Raw genomic sequence first — 16,423 nt, 5'->3', positions numbered from 1 at the left:
CGCGCCCCTATCGTCGGGTGCCCGCTGGGTGGAAAATTTAAAGGGACGTACAGGTACGCCAATGTGCCTGCCTGTGCCATTGTGTCAACGTACATCTGTGTGCGGCGGTTGGCAAGTGGTTAAACTGCATACTCAGCACAAAATGTTGGAACGCATGCATTGCCAAGAAATTGGTAAAATTCATTACAATGTAATAATTCTCTCTTGTTGATATACACAGGTAGATGTATAAAGGATAGGCTGAAGTGTAACGTTGATAATGACTGTGGAGATTTCTCTGATGAAGAGTGTGAAGACAGAGACCCGAGACCCGTCTGTCGTGGTGATAATCTTGAACTGTCTGAGCCAGCCAGAACATCAGGAAACGGGTTTGTAATAGTATCATGATGGACCTGTATAACTAAATTCTCTCACCTGTTATTGAGTTCAGCAATACATTTTAAAAAGACTAAAGTGACTGGCACCCAATTTGTTTCCCCGCTCTACCGTACACCAATGACCAGACCCTGGGATTTAGTTATTAGCCCACGGAGTCACCTGGGGGACCACTGTTACCACTCAGGGTTAAAGGCTAACACCTTTTAGACCCTGTGGGGGGTGTAACATGTAACATGGTGCAAATCAGATGCCCCTACCCCCAAATTGACCCCTGTAACAGCATGTGGGGGTTCTTCGCTGCAGTAACTGTCAATTTTGAAATTTGAGTGGCTGTGAGGGGCTCTGCCTGCACAGCCATGTCATTCCTTCACTGAGATCTGTGAATGAATGAACTACAAGTTCTGTGTTCCACCATGGCAGGCAGACTTTTAGTTCTCAATGGAACATCAGTGTGGCAATCACCGCACTCGTAATCCATTGACACTTCCCCCCCTTTCTCCAGCTGAAAGCCCATAACTTGGTACTGACATAGAGCCATAGGTCTGCACAGCCTATTGCATTAGGGTGCGCACACCTATACATAGAGCTGGAGGAAGAGTCTGCAAGAGCCTGGCACTAAACCCATGATCCACTAATCACAGTTGCAATACTTTGCAGCTGATTTGAAAAAAAGTATATATATACAGTATATATTTATTTATATACAGTGTATGTATATATATATATATATATATATATATATATATATATATATATACATAATATATGCACATTTTTTTATTATCTGCAAAGATTTGCATTTATAATTTTTTGGGATAAAGTGTACATAGGGCCAGATTCACAAAGAGATACGACGGTGTATCTACAGATACACCATCGTATCTCTGACTTACACTGGTCCTATCTATGCGCCTGATTCATAGAATCAGATACGCATAGATAGGGCTAAGATCTGACAGTGTTACACTGTGGGATCTTTTTTTCAATTTAAAAATGGCGCCGGGGGCATTCCCGCTGATTTACGATAAATAATATGTAAATCAGCGAGATACGCAAATTCACGAACGTACGCGGACCCGTCGCAGTGTTCTTACGTCGTTTCCATAGCGGTTTTCCCGTCGTATACTTACCCCTGTTTTTAGCAGGCGCAGCCAATGTTAAGTATAGCTGGCGTTCCCGCGTCGAATTTGAATTTTCCAACGTGGTTTGCGTACGCCGATTCACGAACACGCGCGTCGCAAGTCCCGCTCACGTCGAAACCACTGACGTCCTAGTGACGTCAGTGGGAGCAATGCACGCCGGGAAATTCCCCGGACGGCGCATGCGCATTTAAATCGGCGCGGGAACGCGCCTGATTTAAATAGTACACTCCCCTAGCCACGGAATTAGAATTCCACCGGGGGATTTAGGATCCGCCGTCGCAAGTTTGGAGGTAAGTGGTTTGTGAATTAGCCACTTGCCTCCTAAACTTGCGGGAGCGGATCTTAATTCACGTAGATCGAGCGGATCTATAGATCCGCTGAGCTACGTGAATCTGGCCCATAGTCTTTAAGGGTATGATCAGATTAGTTGACCTTCTATGCAATCTCTCTAGTTTCACACAATACTCTTTTTGTGAACAGTGAGCTTGGATGTTTGCCTAAATTAAGAGTGAAGTAGATCTATGGGCAAAATAAAAAATGACACGTGATGCAGTCTGTGACTGACAATAACACAGCAGTTTTTTGATTCTCTGAATTGCTCATGTAACGTGGTGCTTTTACCTGTTGATCTTGCCAGAAAATCTGTTAAATTTATAAAAAAAACCTTATGCCGCGTACACACGACCGTTTTTCATGACGTGAAAAATGCCCTTTTTTAAATTGGTCATTAAAAACGATTGTGTGTGGGCTCCAGAGCATTTTTCTCGACGTGAAAAATGGCCATTAAAAATTTAGAACATCCTCTAATTTTTCTCGTAGTTTTTCACGTCGTGAAAAAATGGTCGTGTGTGGACTTTAACGACGGGAAAAAAACGTGCATGCTCAGAAGCAAGTTATGAGACGGGAGCGCTCGTTCTGGTAAAACTAGCGTTCGTAATGGAGATAGCACATTCGTCACGCTGTAACAGACAGAAAAGCACGAATCGTCTCTCACCAAACTTTTACTAACACAAAATCAGCAAATGCAGCCCAAAGGGTGGCGCCATCCGAATGGAACTTCCCCTTTATAGTGCCGTCATACGTGTTGTACGTCACAGCGCTTTGCTCGAGCATTTTTTTTTCACAATCGTGTGTAGGCAAGGCAGGCTTGACAAGAATCACGTCGAGAAAAACATTGTTTTTTCCATGACATTAAAAAACGGTCGTGTGTACGCGGGATTAGACTTTAGAACCATTTTAATTTAGTACTTTCCTTCAACAGGTGACATACTGTACATGACAGTATGTTCTTGTCTTAAAAATGTTTTAGGCCAGGCCAGGTTTAATTGAACCTAAACTCTAGTGGATTGTGTCTATATAGTGTTTTTTGTGTTATAGAAAGACAATTCAATGTTATACTTCATATTTTTTTTTTCAGAGTCAGTATTCTTGGAACGGACACGAAGGCAAACCCTTTTGACAATGAACATTTTAATGGACTCTGTAGTCGAGTTCGTGATGGTAACACAAGAACATATTATCGCACACCATGGAATGTCGCAACACTGAATTATCAGGTAAGGAAAAGGTGTATGTGTTTAATAATATTCCCCCTTTCATTCCCCCTTTCATTTAGGCATACTGGGCCAGATTCAGGTACAATTGCAGCGGTGCAACGTAACCCGTTTACGTTTCACCGCCGCAAGTTTTCAGTCTAAGTGCCCGATCCACAAAGCACTTACCTGTAAACTTGCGGCGGTGTATCGTAAACACGTCCGGCGTAAGCCCGCCCAATTCAAATGGGGCGTGTACCATTTAAATTAGGCGCGCTCCCGCGCCGGACGTTCTGCGCATGCTCCGTTCGCAATTTTCCCGACGTGCTTTGCGCGAAATTACGTCGGCGCGACGTGTTTGTGAATCGCGACGTGCGTAACGTACTTACGCCGGAAAAAAAAATTCAAAATCGACGCGGGAACGACGGCCATACTTTAACATGGCTCGACTAAAGTTAAGCCATGTTAAAGCAGCCTTAAAGGGGTTGTAAAGACAAACATATTTTCCTCTTAAATTAAAGTCTGACAGTAGCTGATAAAGTAAAATGTAATGTTTTGCATTATAACTAGTTTGATACCTGTTGAAATCGAGCTGTTTTATTCACCTCCAGCACTCCTGAATCATTATTCTCACTGACTTCCTGGTTTGCGGTGCGCATTCATTCTTGCTACATCACGGCCTAATGGGAACTACAGTTCTTATCCATGCCTGTGAGGGATAAGAGAGCATCTTCACGCAGGGCTGTAGTCATAGGGAGGGGGTGAGCACATTCTGCTTTCCACCATGCAAAACAGCTCAGATGCTGGTGGAAAGCAAGAAGAGGAGAGACAGGAAATGGCATTTTCAAACCTGGATTACTGTATTTTGAAGGTCAAAAGGAAAAACGAGGTAAGTGATATTTAAATGCTCTCGCTTACAGCAATCAATTGATCTAATAAAAAATGAACCTTTAGTGTTCCTTTAACTTTGCGACGGGAAACTATTACTATCGACGATGTAACGACCGCGAAAACCGTCATGGATCGCCGTAAATCCTCATTTGCATACCCGACGCTGGTATACGACGCAAACTCCACCCAGCGGCGGCCGAGGTACTGCATCCTAAGATCCGACGGTGTAAGACAATTACACCTGTCAGATCTAAGGGCTATCTATGCGTAACTGATTCTATGAATCAGTCGCATAGATACTCTGAGAGATAAGACGGCGTATCAGAGATACGCCGTCGTATCTCTTCTGTGAATCTGGCCCACTATCTTTAGTGAAATTCTCTACAGGGCAGGAGGTACAGACTGCTGCGAATTCTATTGCGAATTTGAGCTGAAATTCGCAAGTCATTAAAATAACATTGTTTTACATCAGTGCGGTGCGAATCTAAGCTGCGGAAAAAGGGTCCTGTGCGAGTTTAATCCGTGTGCGATGCGAATTCAGCTCTATAGACTGGCATTCCCTTAATTTTTTAATTACATTTTTTTGGCAGCCTTCAAATCCCCGCCGACCTCTAAGGCCCTGTACACACCAGAGGATATCCGCTGGAAACGGTCCGTCGGACTGTTCCCAGCGGATAAATCCTCTGGCGGATTTGGATCTGATGGCTGTACTCACCATCAGATCGAAATCCGCGCGGAATACATCCGCGGTGACGTGTCGCGCCGACGCGGCGACGTGCGCGGCGCTGGAAGGCAACTACTTCCACGCATGGGTCGAATCATTACGACGCATGCGAGGGAGGGGAGCAGACGGACTGATCCGGTGAGTCTGTACAGACGACCGGATCAGTCCGCTGGACTGGATTCCAGCGGATAGATTTCTTAGCATGCTAAGAAATTTTTATCCGCTGGAAATCCGTCGGCTGGAGAAATCTCCGCTGAAAAATGTCCGCTCGGGCCTACACACGACCGGATTTGTCTGCTGGAACTGATCAGCGGATCAATCCCAGCAGATAGATCCGGTCGTGTGTACAAGGCCTTAGGGGCCCGTTGGTCACCAGGGCCCCGGGTGGCATTCCCCTTTTTCTTTTTCCTTTTTGTCAGCACCCAAAGCCCCCCCTCAACCCCAGCTTATGTAATTTACTGTGCCGCTTCTCAATTTGCGGCAGCCATTCCTAATGGCGGCCCTGTTCCTAACCAAACTATTCTTGGATGGTTGGGAGACATTGACCTCGGAGGATGCTTTTTGTACTATTCCTTATTCATGGCTGTGTTCTTACAAAAAATTGTGAGCGACCCCACTCCCTTGGCTGAGAAGAAACCCCACACATGAATGGTCTCGGGATTCTTTACTGAGGACATGACACAGGCCTGATGGTAGCGCTCACCTTTGTTTCTCCTAAGGTATCTCCGAACCGTAAAGGGGATTCATCAGAGAAAATGACTTTCCCCCAGTCCTCAGCAGTCCATTCCCTGTACCTTTTGCAGAATATCAGTCTGTCCCTGATCTTTTTCCTAGAGAGAAGTGGCTTCTTTGCTGCCCTTCCTGACACCAGGCCATCCTCAAAAAGTGTTTTCCTCACTGTGTGTGCCGATGTACTCACACCTGCCTGCTGCCATTCCTGAGCAAGCTCTGCACCGGTGGTGCCCCGATCCCACAGATGAATCAACAGAAGGAGACAGTCCTGGCGCTTGCTGGACTTTCTTGGGCGCCCTAAAGCCTTCTTCACAGATGCAGGGGAAATGTTTTTTATGGGATTAAGTTAATTTTCATGGCAAAGAGGGACTTTGCAATTAATTGCAATTCATTTGATCACTCTTCATAACATTCTTGAGTACAGTGGAACCTCGGTTTAAGAGTAACTTAGTTTTAGAGCGTTTTGATTTTTAACTTTTTTTTTTTAAATTCTGAATCGGTTTGCGAGTGTTGACTCGCAAGACGAGCAGAATTCAAGCTAAATAGGCCTGCAGTACCTCATTTGGCCTGAGGTACGGGGTGCAGAAGCCGAGCAGAGCCTAAAATAGGCCTGCAGTACCTCATGTGGCCTGATGTACGAGGGGGCGCAGGAGCCGAGAAAAGCCGAACATTGGCCTGCAGTACCTCATTTGGTCTGAGGTACAGGGGCACAGGAAACGAGCCAAAGTGTCCTCAGGCCTTTTTGGCCATTTCCGGTGCTCTCTGGTGCCCCCCCCCCCCCAAACCTCTAGCCGCATTCAGTTTTGCATCCCATTGAAGTTAATGCGGAACAAATTATTGACTTCAATGGGAAAACTCGCTTTGATATGCGAGTACTTTGGATTACGAGCATTCTCCTGGAACGAATTATGCTCGTAATCCGAGGTTCAACTGTATATGCAAATTGCCATCATAAAAACGAAGGAAGTAGACTTTGTGAAAATTTATATTTCTGTCATTCTCAAAACTTTCAGCCACAGCTGTATGTATCAACAACTATTTTTTTAGCAGGGATATCACCTTGACCACATAGTGTATGCTCTACATCAAGGATATGCAATTAGCAGACCTCCAGCTGTTGCAGAACTACAAGTCCCATGAGGCATAGCATGACTTTGACAGCCACAAGCATGACACCCAGAGGCAGAAGCATGATGGGACTTTTAGTTTTGCAACAGCTGGAGGTCCGCTAATTGCATAACCCTGCTCTACATGTTTGGCAAAGGAAATCGCTTCTTCAGGAGCTGTAAATACATGCAGTGGATGTTATGCATCTTTATCCAAAAAATACACCTCTTTCCACACTTTATGTGCCTTTTTACATGGAATTTTTGTAATTATAGTGATTTTTAATTTTGCTAATCAATGAAGAGTGTTTTATTTTTATATATATTATCATATTTTATGTGCCTAAAAATTCCATATTGTACAATCAAATTATACATGACTGTAAGTCAATATTATTTTAATTGATGTTATATATATTTTAAGTTATTCTTTTATATGTTTTTGTTTTTATGTTTTTTTTTTAGGCCTCTTGCACACTGGAGCTTGAAAAAGCTCAGTACAGCAGGGTTTTTTACTGATCTAAAATTTACAGTCCATTGTTTGCAACGTGCCTGTACACACAGGCACGTAAACAAGCGCTGCGTATTCTTGAGTAAAAAAAAAAAAAATATATATATATAAAAAAAACTGTGGGCCAGATCCACAAAAGGGATACGCAGGCGTATCTGCTGGTACGCCGTCGTATCCCTGTTTCTATCTATGCGGCTGATTCATAGAATCAGTTACGCATAGATATTCCTAAGATCCGGCAGGTGTAATAGTTTTACACTGTCGGATCTTAGGATGCAGTACCGCGGCCGCCGCTGGGGGCATTTCTCGCCGAAATTCCGCGTCGGGTATGCAAATTAGCACTTACGGAGATCCACGAAGGTTTTTCCCTTCGTTAAGTCTCCGTAAGTGTTAGTTTGCCGTTGTAAAGATAGGGCTGCTTTTACAAAGTGTAAAGTTAGTACACCATGTAAAAGTATACCTGTCTTTCCCGCGTCGCTGTCAAATTTCTTTTTTAAAACATTTTTTCCGCCGCATCTTTTTTACCCGTCGCGATTCACAAAACTCGGAGCAACGTAACGCAAAGCACGTCGGGAAAATAGCGTCGGGAGCATGCGCAGTACGTCCGGCGCGGGAGCACGCCTAATTTAAATGGGACTCGCCCCATTAGATTGGGCCCGCCTTGCGCCGGACGGATTTAAGTTACACCGCTGCAAATTTCTAGGTAAGTGCTTTGTGGATCGGGCACTTAGGTAGAAATTTTGCGGCGGTGTAACTTAAATGGGAACATTTAAGTTGTGCCCGCTGGTTGTGGATCTGGCCCTGTGTTCCCAGTCAGTATTGTGTGTCGGTACATGAAAATATGTGCATATGAGCATACATTATAATTATTTTAACTAGGAATGTATTGTGTCGCAAATGTGCAAGCGCACATTTACGTGCAAATACGTGCAACTACATGCAAAACATCTGAATTTATGCAGTTGCTTAAACATCAGTACCCGTTTACAAGAGGCCAAATACTCAGCAAAAAAATAAAATAAAGGAACATTGAATATAAGATTAACAATTTCAAGATCACTTTGGGTTATTTAAAGAGAAGGGCCCGAATTCAGAAAGAATCGCGTATCTTTAGGTGGGCGTATCGCATCTCATATGTGCTACGCCGCCGTAACTTAGTCAGGTGAGTAGTGTATTCAGAAAGAAGTTGCACCCGAAGTCAGGGCCAGATTAAGAACATCATGGGCCTGGTGCTGAGGATTTTGGTGGGGCCTTTTATGAATAATAAATAAATGCGTGGGAATGACATGAACGCAGCCCGGCCAAGGCAAGTGACCAAAGGCACAGAACCCAGAAGGAAGACCGGGTGAAGATGGAAGTGCCCGGGCCCCGCCTGCTTCATCACAGCGCAGCACTGAAGGGCTCAGTCTGAAAATTGAAGTGTACACTAATGTGCTAATATGCTGTGCATACTTGTACATTGTGGCATAACCTACCCCAGGGCCTCTAAAAAGTAGTAATGTCAGAAAAGCTTACTACCACTTTAATATCACAGGATCCCAGGAGCCTCTCATGGGGCCCCTACTGACCCAGTGGCCCTTGGGAAGTGCCTAAGTGCACAGTTGCCAACATTTAAAAAATATTTTCAGGGACACTTTTTTATATAAGTGCTATATTTAGAGTAACTGAGATCCCCGATGTTTCTCTATACATCATAGTAGTAATCACAAAATTAAATGAGTACTAATAATGGGGCTGAACAAATATGAGAACTGAGATTTCCTTTAGTTGAACTAACAAAAGTGTGCCCATTCTAGAGGTGGTAACATTGAGGATATTCAGTATAATTTTAAAGAACTGTTTTTGTGGGTAAGCGACATAGGGGAGGAGTATGGACGGTATATAAGAGGGAAGTATGTGCAGGTGAGGGAGAGGAATGTGGAGGGTCCAACAGTGGGCACTATGTACAGGAGAGGAGTGCAAAGGGTACGGCAAAAGGCACTATGTACAGGAGAGGAGTGTGAAGGGTAGGACAATGGGCAGTATGTACAGGAAGAGTGTGGGGGTATGACAGAGGGTAGTACGTACCAGAGAGAAGTGTGGAGGGTATGATGGGGCAGTATGTACAGGAGAGGAGTGTGGAGGGTGGAGGGTATGACAGTGGGCACTATGTATAGGAGAGGAGTGTGGAGGGTATGACAGTGAACGCTATGTATAGGAGAGGAGTGTGGAGGGTATGACAGTGGGCACTATGTATAGGAGAGGAGTGTGGAGGGTATGACCGTGAGCAGTATGTACAGGAGAGGAGTGTGGAGGGTGCGACAGTGGGCACTAAGTACAGGAGAGAAGTGTATGACAGCAGGCACTATGTACAGGAGAGGAGTGTGAAGGGTATGACAGTGGGCGCTCTGTATAGGAGAGGAGTGTGGAGGGTATGACAGTGGGCACTATGTACAGGAGAGGAGTGTGTAGGGTATGACAGTGGGCACTATGTATATGAGAGAAGTGTGGAGAGTATGACAGTGGCACTATGTACAGGAGAGGAGTGTGGAGAATATGACAGTGAGCACTATGTACAGGAGTGGAAGGATATTTAGGGACTGCGTAGTGGTTAAGCGGGTCATACATGGATTGAAATTACGCCAATTATGCAGAGACCAGCCATAGTCGATCTATGTATGGGCTAGCTGGTTTTACACAAGTCAATCTATTAATCGACTTGAGTAAAACCAGCCTGTTAGGTTTTTCCCAAAACAATCAGTGCTGCCAGCTATAGTTAACAACACTGATCATTGTACTCACTGGCAGAACACAATAACACTGCAGGAGTGATTCCCCCATCCACAGGTCAGCAGGTGAGAGGGTGTGTGGGGACATGCTGGGGAGAGATACTAGTCAGTGGCTGGGTAGGCACTGGTAGTATCAGTCCCAAATACACACAGGTTACATACGCCACGATCGTTAGAGCGAGAACAATAATTCTAGTACTAGACCTCCTCTGTAACTCTAAACATGTAACCTAAAAAAAATAATTTAAAGCATCGCTTAGGATACCAAAAATAATCGTGCTAACTTAACTAACTAGTGTTTTTTTAAATGAATGAAACAGTTTTTTTCCAAAAATTGCTGTGCAAATACCGTTAAAAAATCGTTAAAAAAATCGTGATCTCGATTCAACCCCCCTGACGATCTCCAATGCAGAGTTTGCAGATTCTTTCATAGTGGAAAGACTTTCAGCTATCAAAAGAAAATGTCTGGGCAGTCTGCCAAGTTAACAGGAAACATTTAGGTAGATTCAGTAAGAGTTAGGCCGACTTATCAGTAGATAAGTCGACCTAACTCAGAATCTACGCCGACCTATGTTTAAGCGTATGCTCAAACAGAGATACGCTTAAACATATCTAAGATAAGACGGCTTGCGCCGTCCTATTTTAGATTGCAATATTTCGGATGGCCGCTAGGTGGCGCTTCCATTGCGGTCGGCGTAGAATATGTAAATGAGGAGATACGCCGATTCACGAACGTACGCCCGGACGCCGCAGTAGTTTTACGCCATTTCCGTAAGGCATTAGCAGGCCTAAAGTTATTCCATCTATTAGGTGGAATAACAATGTTAAAGTATGGCCGCCGTTCCCGCCGCGAGATTCAAATTTTTTACGTTGTTTGCGTAAGTCGTCTGCGAATCGGGATTTACGTCGTTTACATCCACGTCGAAATCAATAGGCCCGTGCGGCGCACTTAGCCGCAAAGCACCCTGGAAAAAGTAGGCGCCCGGCTATGCGCATTAAAAAAAATACGTGAAAAACGTGAGGTCAAGCCTCATTACCATACAACACGCCCCCCCTCCAAGACATTTGAATTCGGCGCCCTTACGCCCGCCTGCTTTAGGCTACGCCGCCGTATATTAGCAGGAAAGTACATTGAGAATCATGTACTTGCCTAGCTAACTTACGGCGGCGTAGCCTAAACAGGCTAAGCTACACCACCGCAAGTTTGCACCCAGGTACCTGAATCTACCTAATTGTAACTAACCTTCCTTCTTAGATCAAAGGGATACACTTCTGTGTGTAAAGAAAAAATCTGGGCAGTCTGCCAAGTTTGTAAACAAAATGAAACATTGTAACCAACTATCTTAGATCAAACTTCTGTGTGTAAACGCAGGAAATGTAACCACTTAGGCTTCATTCACACACAGGCGAACTCCGTCGCTACGGAGTCCGCCTGCTCCCGTCGGCTCAGTGGGAGATCAGTACGCAGATCTCCGCTGAGCCGACGATGACAAGCTCCTCTCTGCTCACTGAGCGGGGAGGAGCTTGTCGGGGAACCGCTGTGTCCCTATGGAGCGATCTGATGAAAACGGACAGCATGTCCGTTTTCATCAGATCTTACCCGACCCGATCCGAATGGACGGATGGGGACGTGGCCCCCATACGTCTGTTTTTAGCGGGTCGGATGTCAGCGGACATGTCTCCGCTGACATCCGACACTCCATAGCGATGCATGGAGCGGCCGTTCAGGTCCGCCGACAGACGGACCCGAACGGCCAAGTGTGAATGAGGCCTTAAAGTCCAACACTTGTTTCTTAAGTTAAAAAGCAATATTTTTTGCTAGAAAATTACTTGGAACCGCCAAACATTATATATATTTCAGCAGCGACTCTAGGGAATACAATGGCTTTTGCTGCAATATTTTATGTCACACTGCATTTGCCCACTTCAATGAATAATAAAAACCATAAAAACAAAACAGTGAAGTTAGCCCATTTTAATTTTTTTTTTGTTTTAATGTGAAAGATGATGTTACGCCGCAAGAATCGTGAGAGAATCGTGATCTATCTTCTAAGCAAAAAAATTGCAATTCTCATTTTAGCCAGAATCGTGCAGCTCTATACCGTGCAACATAAAAATTTGCAAAGACCACCATAGAGTAATTTTCTAGCAAAAAACAAATTATGATTTTTACATGTAGTAGAGAAGTGTCAGAATTGGCCTGGGTGGCAAGGGGTCAATTACCATGAGTAATATACAAATAATTATTATAAGCCCTGTGATCCTGTGATTACTGTAGTGTGTCAGCTTGTATTTATATTGGCCGCTCTGAATGTAGCTTCTGACAGGCTGTGCAAGCAGGCTCGTATCTCCGGAACCATAAATGATAGCCGTCCCATATTTTGACCAGTTGTGGGGTAGGTCTTCAACTGCCTACCCCCAAATGTGGGGTTTCTGCGACCTCTGGTCGTCGAGCTACAACCCCCGAAGTCAATCTTTTTTTTTTTTCTGAATTTTTTTTTTTTGGGCAAATGGGCCTATCTTGAGAAAGGGGCCTGGGGCTGCAGCTCCATCAGCCCCCTTGTTAATCCGGCCCTGCCCGAAGTTATGGTGGCATAGCGTATATGGGCCGGCGTAAGCCCGCCTAATTCGAACTAGGCTGGTAGGGGGCGTGTTGTATGGTAATGAATCGTGACCCCACGTAAATGACGCACCTAACGAATGGCGCATTGAGCGCGCATGCTCAGTATCACGTCGAATTTTCTCCGTAAATTACGCTGGCTCAATGTTTAGTCAACGTGAACGTAACCTACGCCCATCCCCATTCACGGACGACTTACGCAAACGACGTAAAATATGACGCTGTTCCGACGTTTCCGACGTTCATACCTAACATGACTTACCCCTGCTTTATGAGGGGTAAAGTTACGCCGGTCAGACGCCTTACGTAAACAGCGTATTTTAATACGCCGGGCGCAAGTACGTTCGTGAAACGGCGTATCTAGCTCATTTGCATATTCAACACGGAAATCAACGGAAGCACCACTTAGCGGCCAGCGTAAATATGCACCTAAGATACGACGGCGTAAGAGACTTACGTCAGTCGTATCTTAGAAAAATTCTGGCGTATCTGATTCTTTGAATCAGGCGCCGAGATTCGACGCCTCACATTCAGACTTACGACGGCGTATCTGGAGATACGCCGTCGTAAGTCCTTTGTGAATCTGGGCCAAAGTTACTAAGCCATACAGAAGGAATAGCAGTGAGCTGTAAGGTGTCACTGCTCTAATTCATTTGTGTAACTTTTAGCGTGAGCTTCTGAGCTCTGTAAACAACAAACTTTTTACAACAAAAGACATTCAGAAAATTGAAAACTTTGCAAAAAGAACCAAAACTTACACCTGTAGGCTAGATATCCAAATACATTGGTATTATGCAACTTTGCAAAAAATGTAGATTATATTTTTAGTTAAGACCTTAATAACAGAAAAAATAAAAATAAATGTAGCAGTGTGAGCTGAATGGCACTAAACGGTAAGTTTAATTATGGTTTAATGCAGTTTGCATTCTAGATCTTATTATAATTTTCCATTTACTGTTATCTCTCTATATTCCTCAGACGGTAGCTGACAAGGCTTTTACATCAGAAACTTTCACTGACACTGTTTCTGTGGTGGAAAGTGTTTTGAAGGAGACGACAGAAAGCTTTGAGGCATCGCTATCCTTCAAGCTCACACCAACTGAACTAAGCAAAAAAGCCGGAGGAGGTGTCAGCGGCGTTAAAGACGTTGCAGGAGATAAGGGTGGTAAAGAGATTAAAGAAGCTGGTGGTGGCGCAGAGACTGAAGAACCTGATGCAGCGGGCGTTAGTGGCAAACAATTTACAATCGGTGGAGAGATTGGAATTGAGAAAACCAAGAAAGAGAAAGTGACTCAGCTCAATGAGTACAAATTAGACAAGGTAAGGCACATAAATGTTACAGGGGGCCCTATGCCTTCCAGGCTATCCACATAGTAACAACAATCAGTCCCCTGAACATATACATTGCCATGTTTATAATTTTTGACAATACTGTCATTTTTTTTATAATGGTGGAGGGTTGTGGAAACATTTACTACATTCATTCAAACACGTTTGTTTATTTTTTTATACTAATAAAATAATTTTCAGCTAGACTGCAAATCTCCTGTTATATCATCTGTATACATACAGTATATATGAATATCTTTTGGGACATATTAGTTTGAAGTGGACCTATACCTTGCCCATGTTCTGCTGCCAAATGGTAAACCATGGCTCATTTATGTGTTCAGCGGAAAGATGTTAAATTGTGAAAAAGGATTTGGTCGCAGTAAAGGTCTAACATTACAAGCCTGTATGTATAATAGTAAAACCAGGTGGCATCAACTTCAAAAGTGAGGTAGGCAAGGCTGGGACAAGGGGTGGGCAGGAGGGACAGTTTCCCCTCACGCAATGGTTTATTGCAGGGATGGAGGGCACCCTGACCCTAACCCTAAGGAAAGGGGGGCGCAGTTTGGCATCTTTGCCCTGGGTGCTGGATGACCTTGTCCTGGCACTGGAGGTAGGTGGTGGTGGAATGGATTCAGAAGATCCTTCAAACTATAGTTTCTCAGTGTTATAGAAGTGACATTCCATGTAGCAACAGGAGAGGTGAATATTAATTTTTTTTTTTTGCAGGGAAATTCTTTAGATACATTTTTTCTTTTTTTACCAGATCCCTTATTTAAAAAAAATAAAATAAAAATGAGCCACCATTGTCATCTCCTAATGAAGTTGCTAGTTTCATGGCTGTAAGAATGACTCTCTGGCTTTGAGGAGGGTGGCTACCTGGTTACTTGTTGTTGTTATTTCTTTTTGAGGAACTGATTGTGACGGTAGTAGAAAATATCCCCGTCAAGCATTCCCTTCTTCTCCGATAAAAGAAAATCACCCAATATTCCACGAGTAGGAATACCCCTGGAATCGCCGAATAAGCCACACATGAGCCAAAGCTTAATGCTGGAACAAGACACTCTTTAATGGCAGCATTCTCCTAGTTATATACAGTTTACAAGCTAATCATCAATCAAAGAACAATGAAATCTCCACCCCCTTTTCACACACTGGGGCTCCCATACAGATTATAGGTAGACACTCTGGTGCCGACCCTGACAAGGCACATTTCTTTAGATAATGACATCAGTGAAGTTAATTACTACAACGAAGCAATCAGAATAATTAACATGAGCCAATTATCGAATCATTTAGCCTGACGATACAATACACATCTCTTAAGGGTAAACACAGGTCTTCTTCACACACAGACATTAAAATAGCAGGGAGAGAATTAAACTGAAGCATATAGGCAATTGCATAAAAGTCCTTCACACTGATCAAAGACAAGTCTATAAATTGGGAATTCTGAAGTTACTCCGACTTCACTCACTGTATCATTATTTATGGCTCATGATTTAAGAAAGTTTAAGAAAGACAACCTAATCTTTGCATAGACATAGGTTCACTTTATAGTTTTCCAACTGTCCCAATCTGCCACAGCAACACCTAAAAAGCAGAGGGGGCAACGAACCTGGCCTGATAAAAATGGGACTTGTTATTTTTCTCATTTATTTTTGAAGAACTGTTTCAAGACAAGTCTACAAATTGGGATTTCTGAAGTTACTTAGACTTCACTCACTGTAGGCTTATTTATGGCCTATGATTTAAGAAAGTTTAAGGAAAAAAAACTGTTCTTTGCATCGTCATAGGTTCACTTTAATACAGTATATACTTTAATTTTCCAACTGCCCCAATCTGTCACAACAGCACCTAAACAGCAGAAGGGGGGGGGGGACAACTTCTAATAGGATATGTTGGACTCTTTGTGACCCCTTATTATTAATAGGAAGGTCATCCGTGCGCTTTAGGAGCTTTCCTTCTACACAAGGCTTTCATTTATTTTCCCTCTGAATATCACCTCACCACCTTTACCACCTTCACACTCAGGTTACAAACCAGAGAGAAGACTGCTATAGTTGTTGGAAGTGATGTCACCGGATGTGACATTAGTTGTGTGGCTTCGCCCTAACGCATTTTGTCTGTGACATCACTTGTGGCGTGGTGGAGCGCACGGCCATCTTTTTTGAGGTAGTGATTGTGCCATTGAGCTACATGGTATTTGCACCCTGTAATTGCAATAATTTGGTTTTATGTCACTTAAATAGACAGTATTACACTATTGCGATCTTCTCTATGGTTTGTAACCTGAGTGTGAAGGTGGTAAAGAGTGGTTAGGAGATATCCAGTGGAACAAAGATCAATGAGGAAAGAAGATCAATGAGATGAGATCAATAAATTGTAGCTCAATGGCACAATCACTACCTCAAAAAAGATGGCCGTGCGCTCCACTGCACCGGAAGTAACACCAAACAGACGAACCGCGTTAGGTCGGAGCCACGCAACTTACGCCACATCTGATGATGTCACTTCTGACCACTATTGTGGTCTTCTCTCTGGTTTGTAACCTGAGTGTCAAGGTGGGAGGATATAAAGCTCTTAAAGCCCTACTGATCTTCTTATATATAATAAGTAGTCACTAAAATCTGGTGAGTGTCACTCACAAAGGGTGAGGGGAGAACCAGATGCACTTGATATGAAAATAA

General features: G+C 43.7%; 1 protein-coding gene across 1 annotated transcript in view; it reads left to right on the top strand.

The window, feature by feature from the left end:
• The window catches only part of C9 (complement C9), a 73,352-nt gene that overhangs the window by 21,358 nt on the left and 35,571 nt on the right, over nucleotides 1-16,423 (top strand). Inside the window, exons 4-6 of the mRNA XM_040338670.1 lie at nucleotides 221-368; nucleotides 2,938-3,076; nucleotides 13,383-13,724. Coding sequence (XP_040194604.1) covers nucleotides 221-368; nucleotides 2,938-3,076; nucleotides 13,383-13,724 — 629 coding nt within the window. The remainder of the gene's footprint in view (nucleotides 1-220; nucleotides 369-2,937; nucleotides 3,077-13,382; nucleotides 13,725-16,423) is intronic.

The sequence above is a fragment of the Rana temporaria genome, chromosome 1 (genome assembly GCF_905171775.1).
Source record: "Rana temporaria chromosome 1, aRanTem1.1, whole genome shotgun sequence".
Lineage (NCBI taxonomy): Eukaryota > Metazoa > Chordata > Amphibia > Anura > Ranidae > Rana > Rana temporaria.
This window is presented reverse-complemented; position numbering and strand designations above follow the sequence as displayed.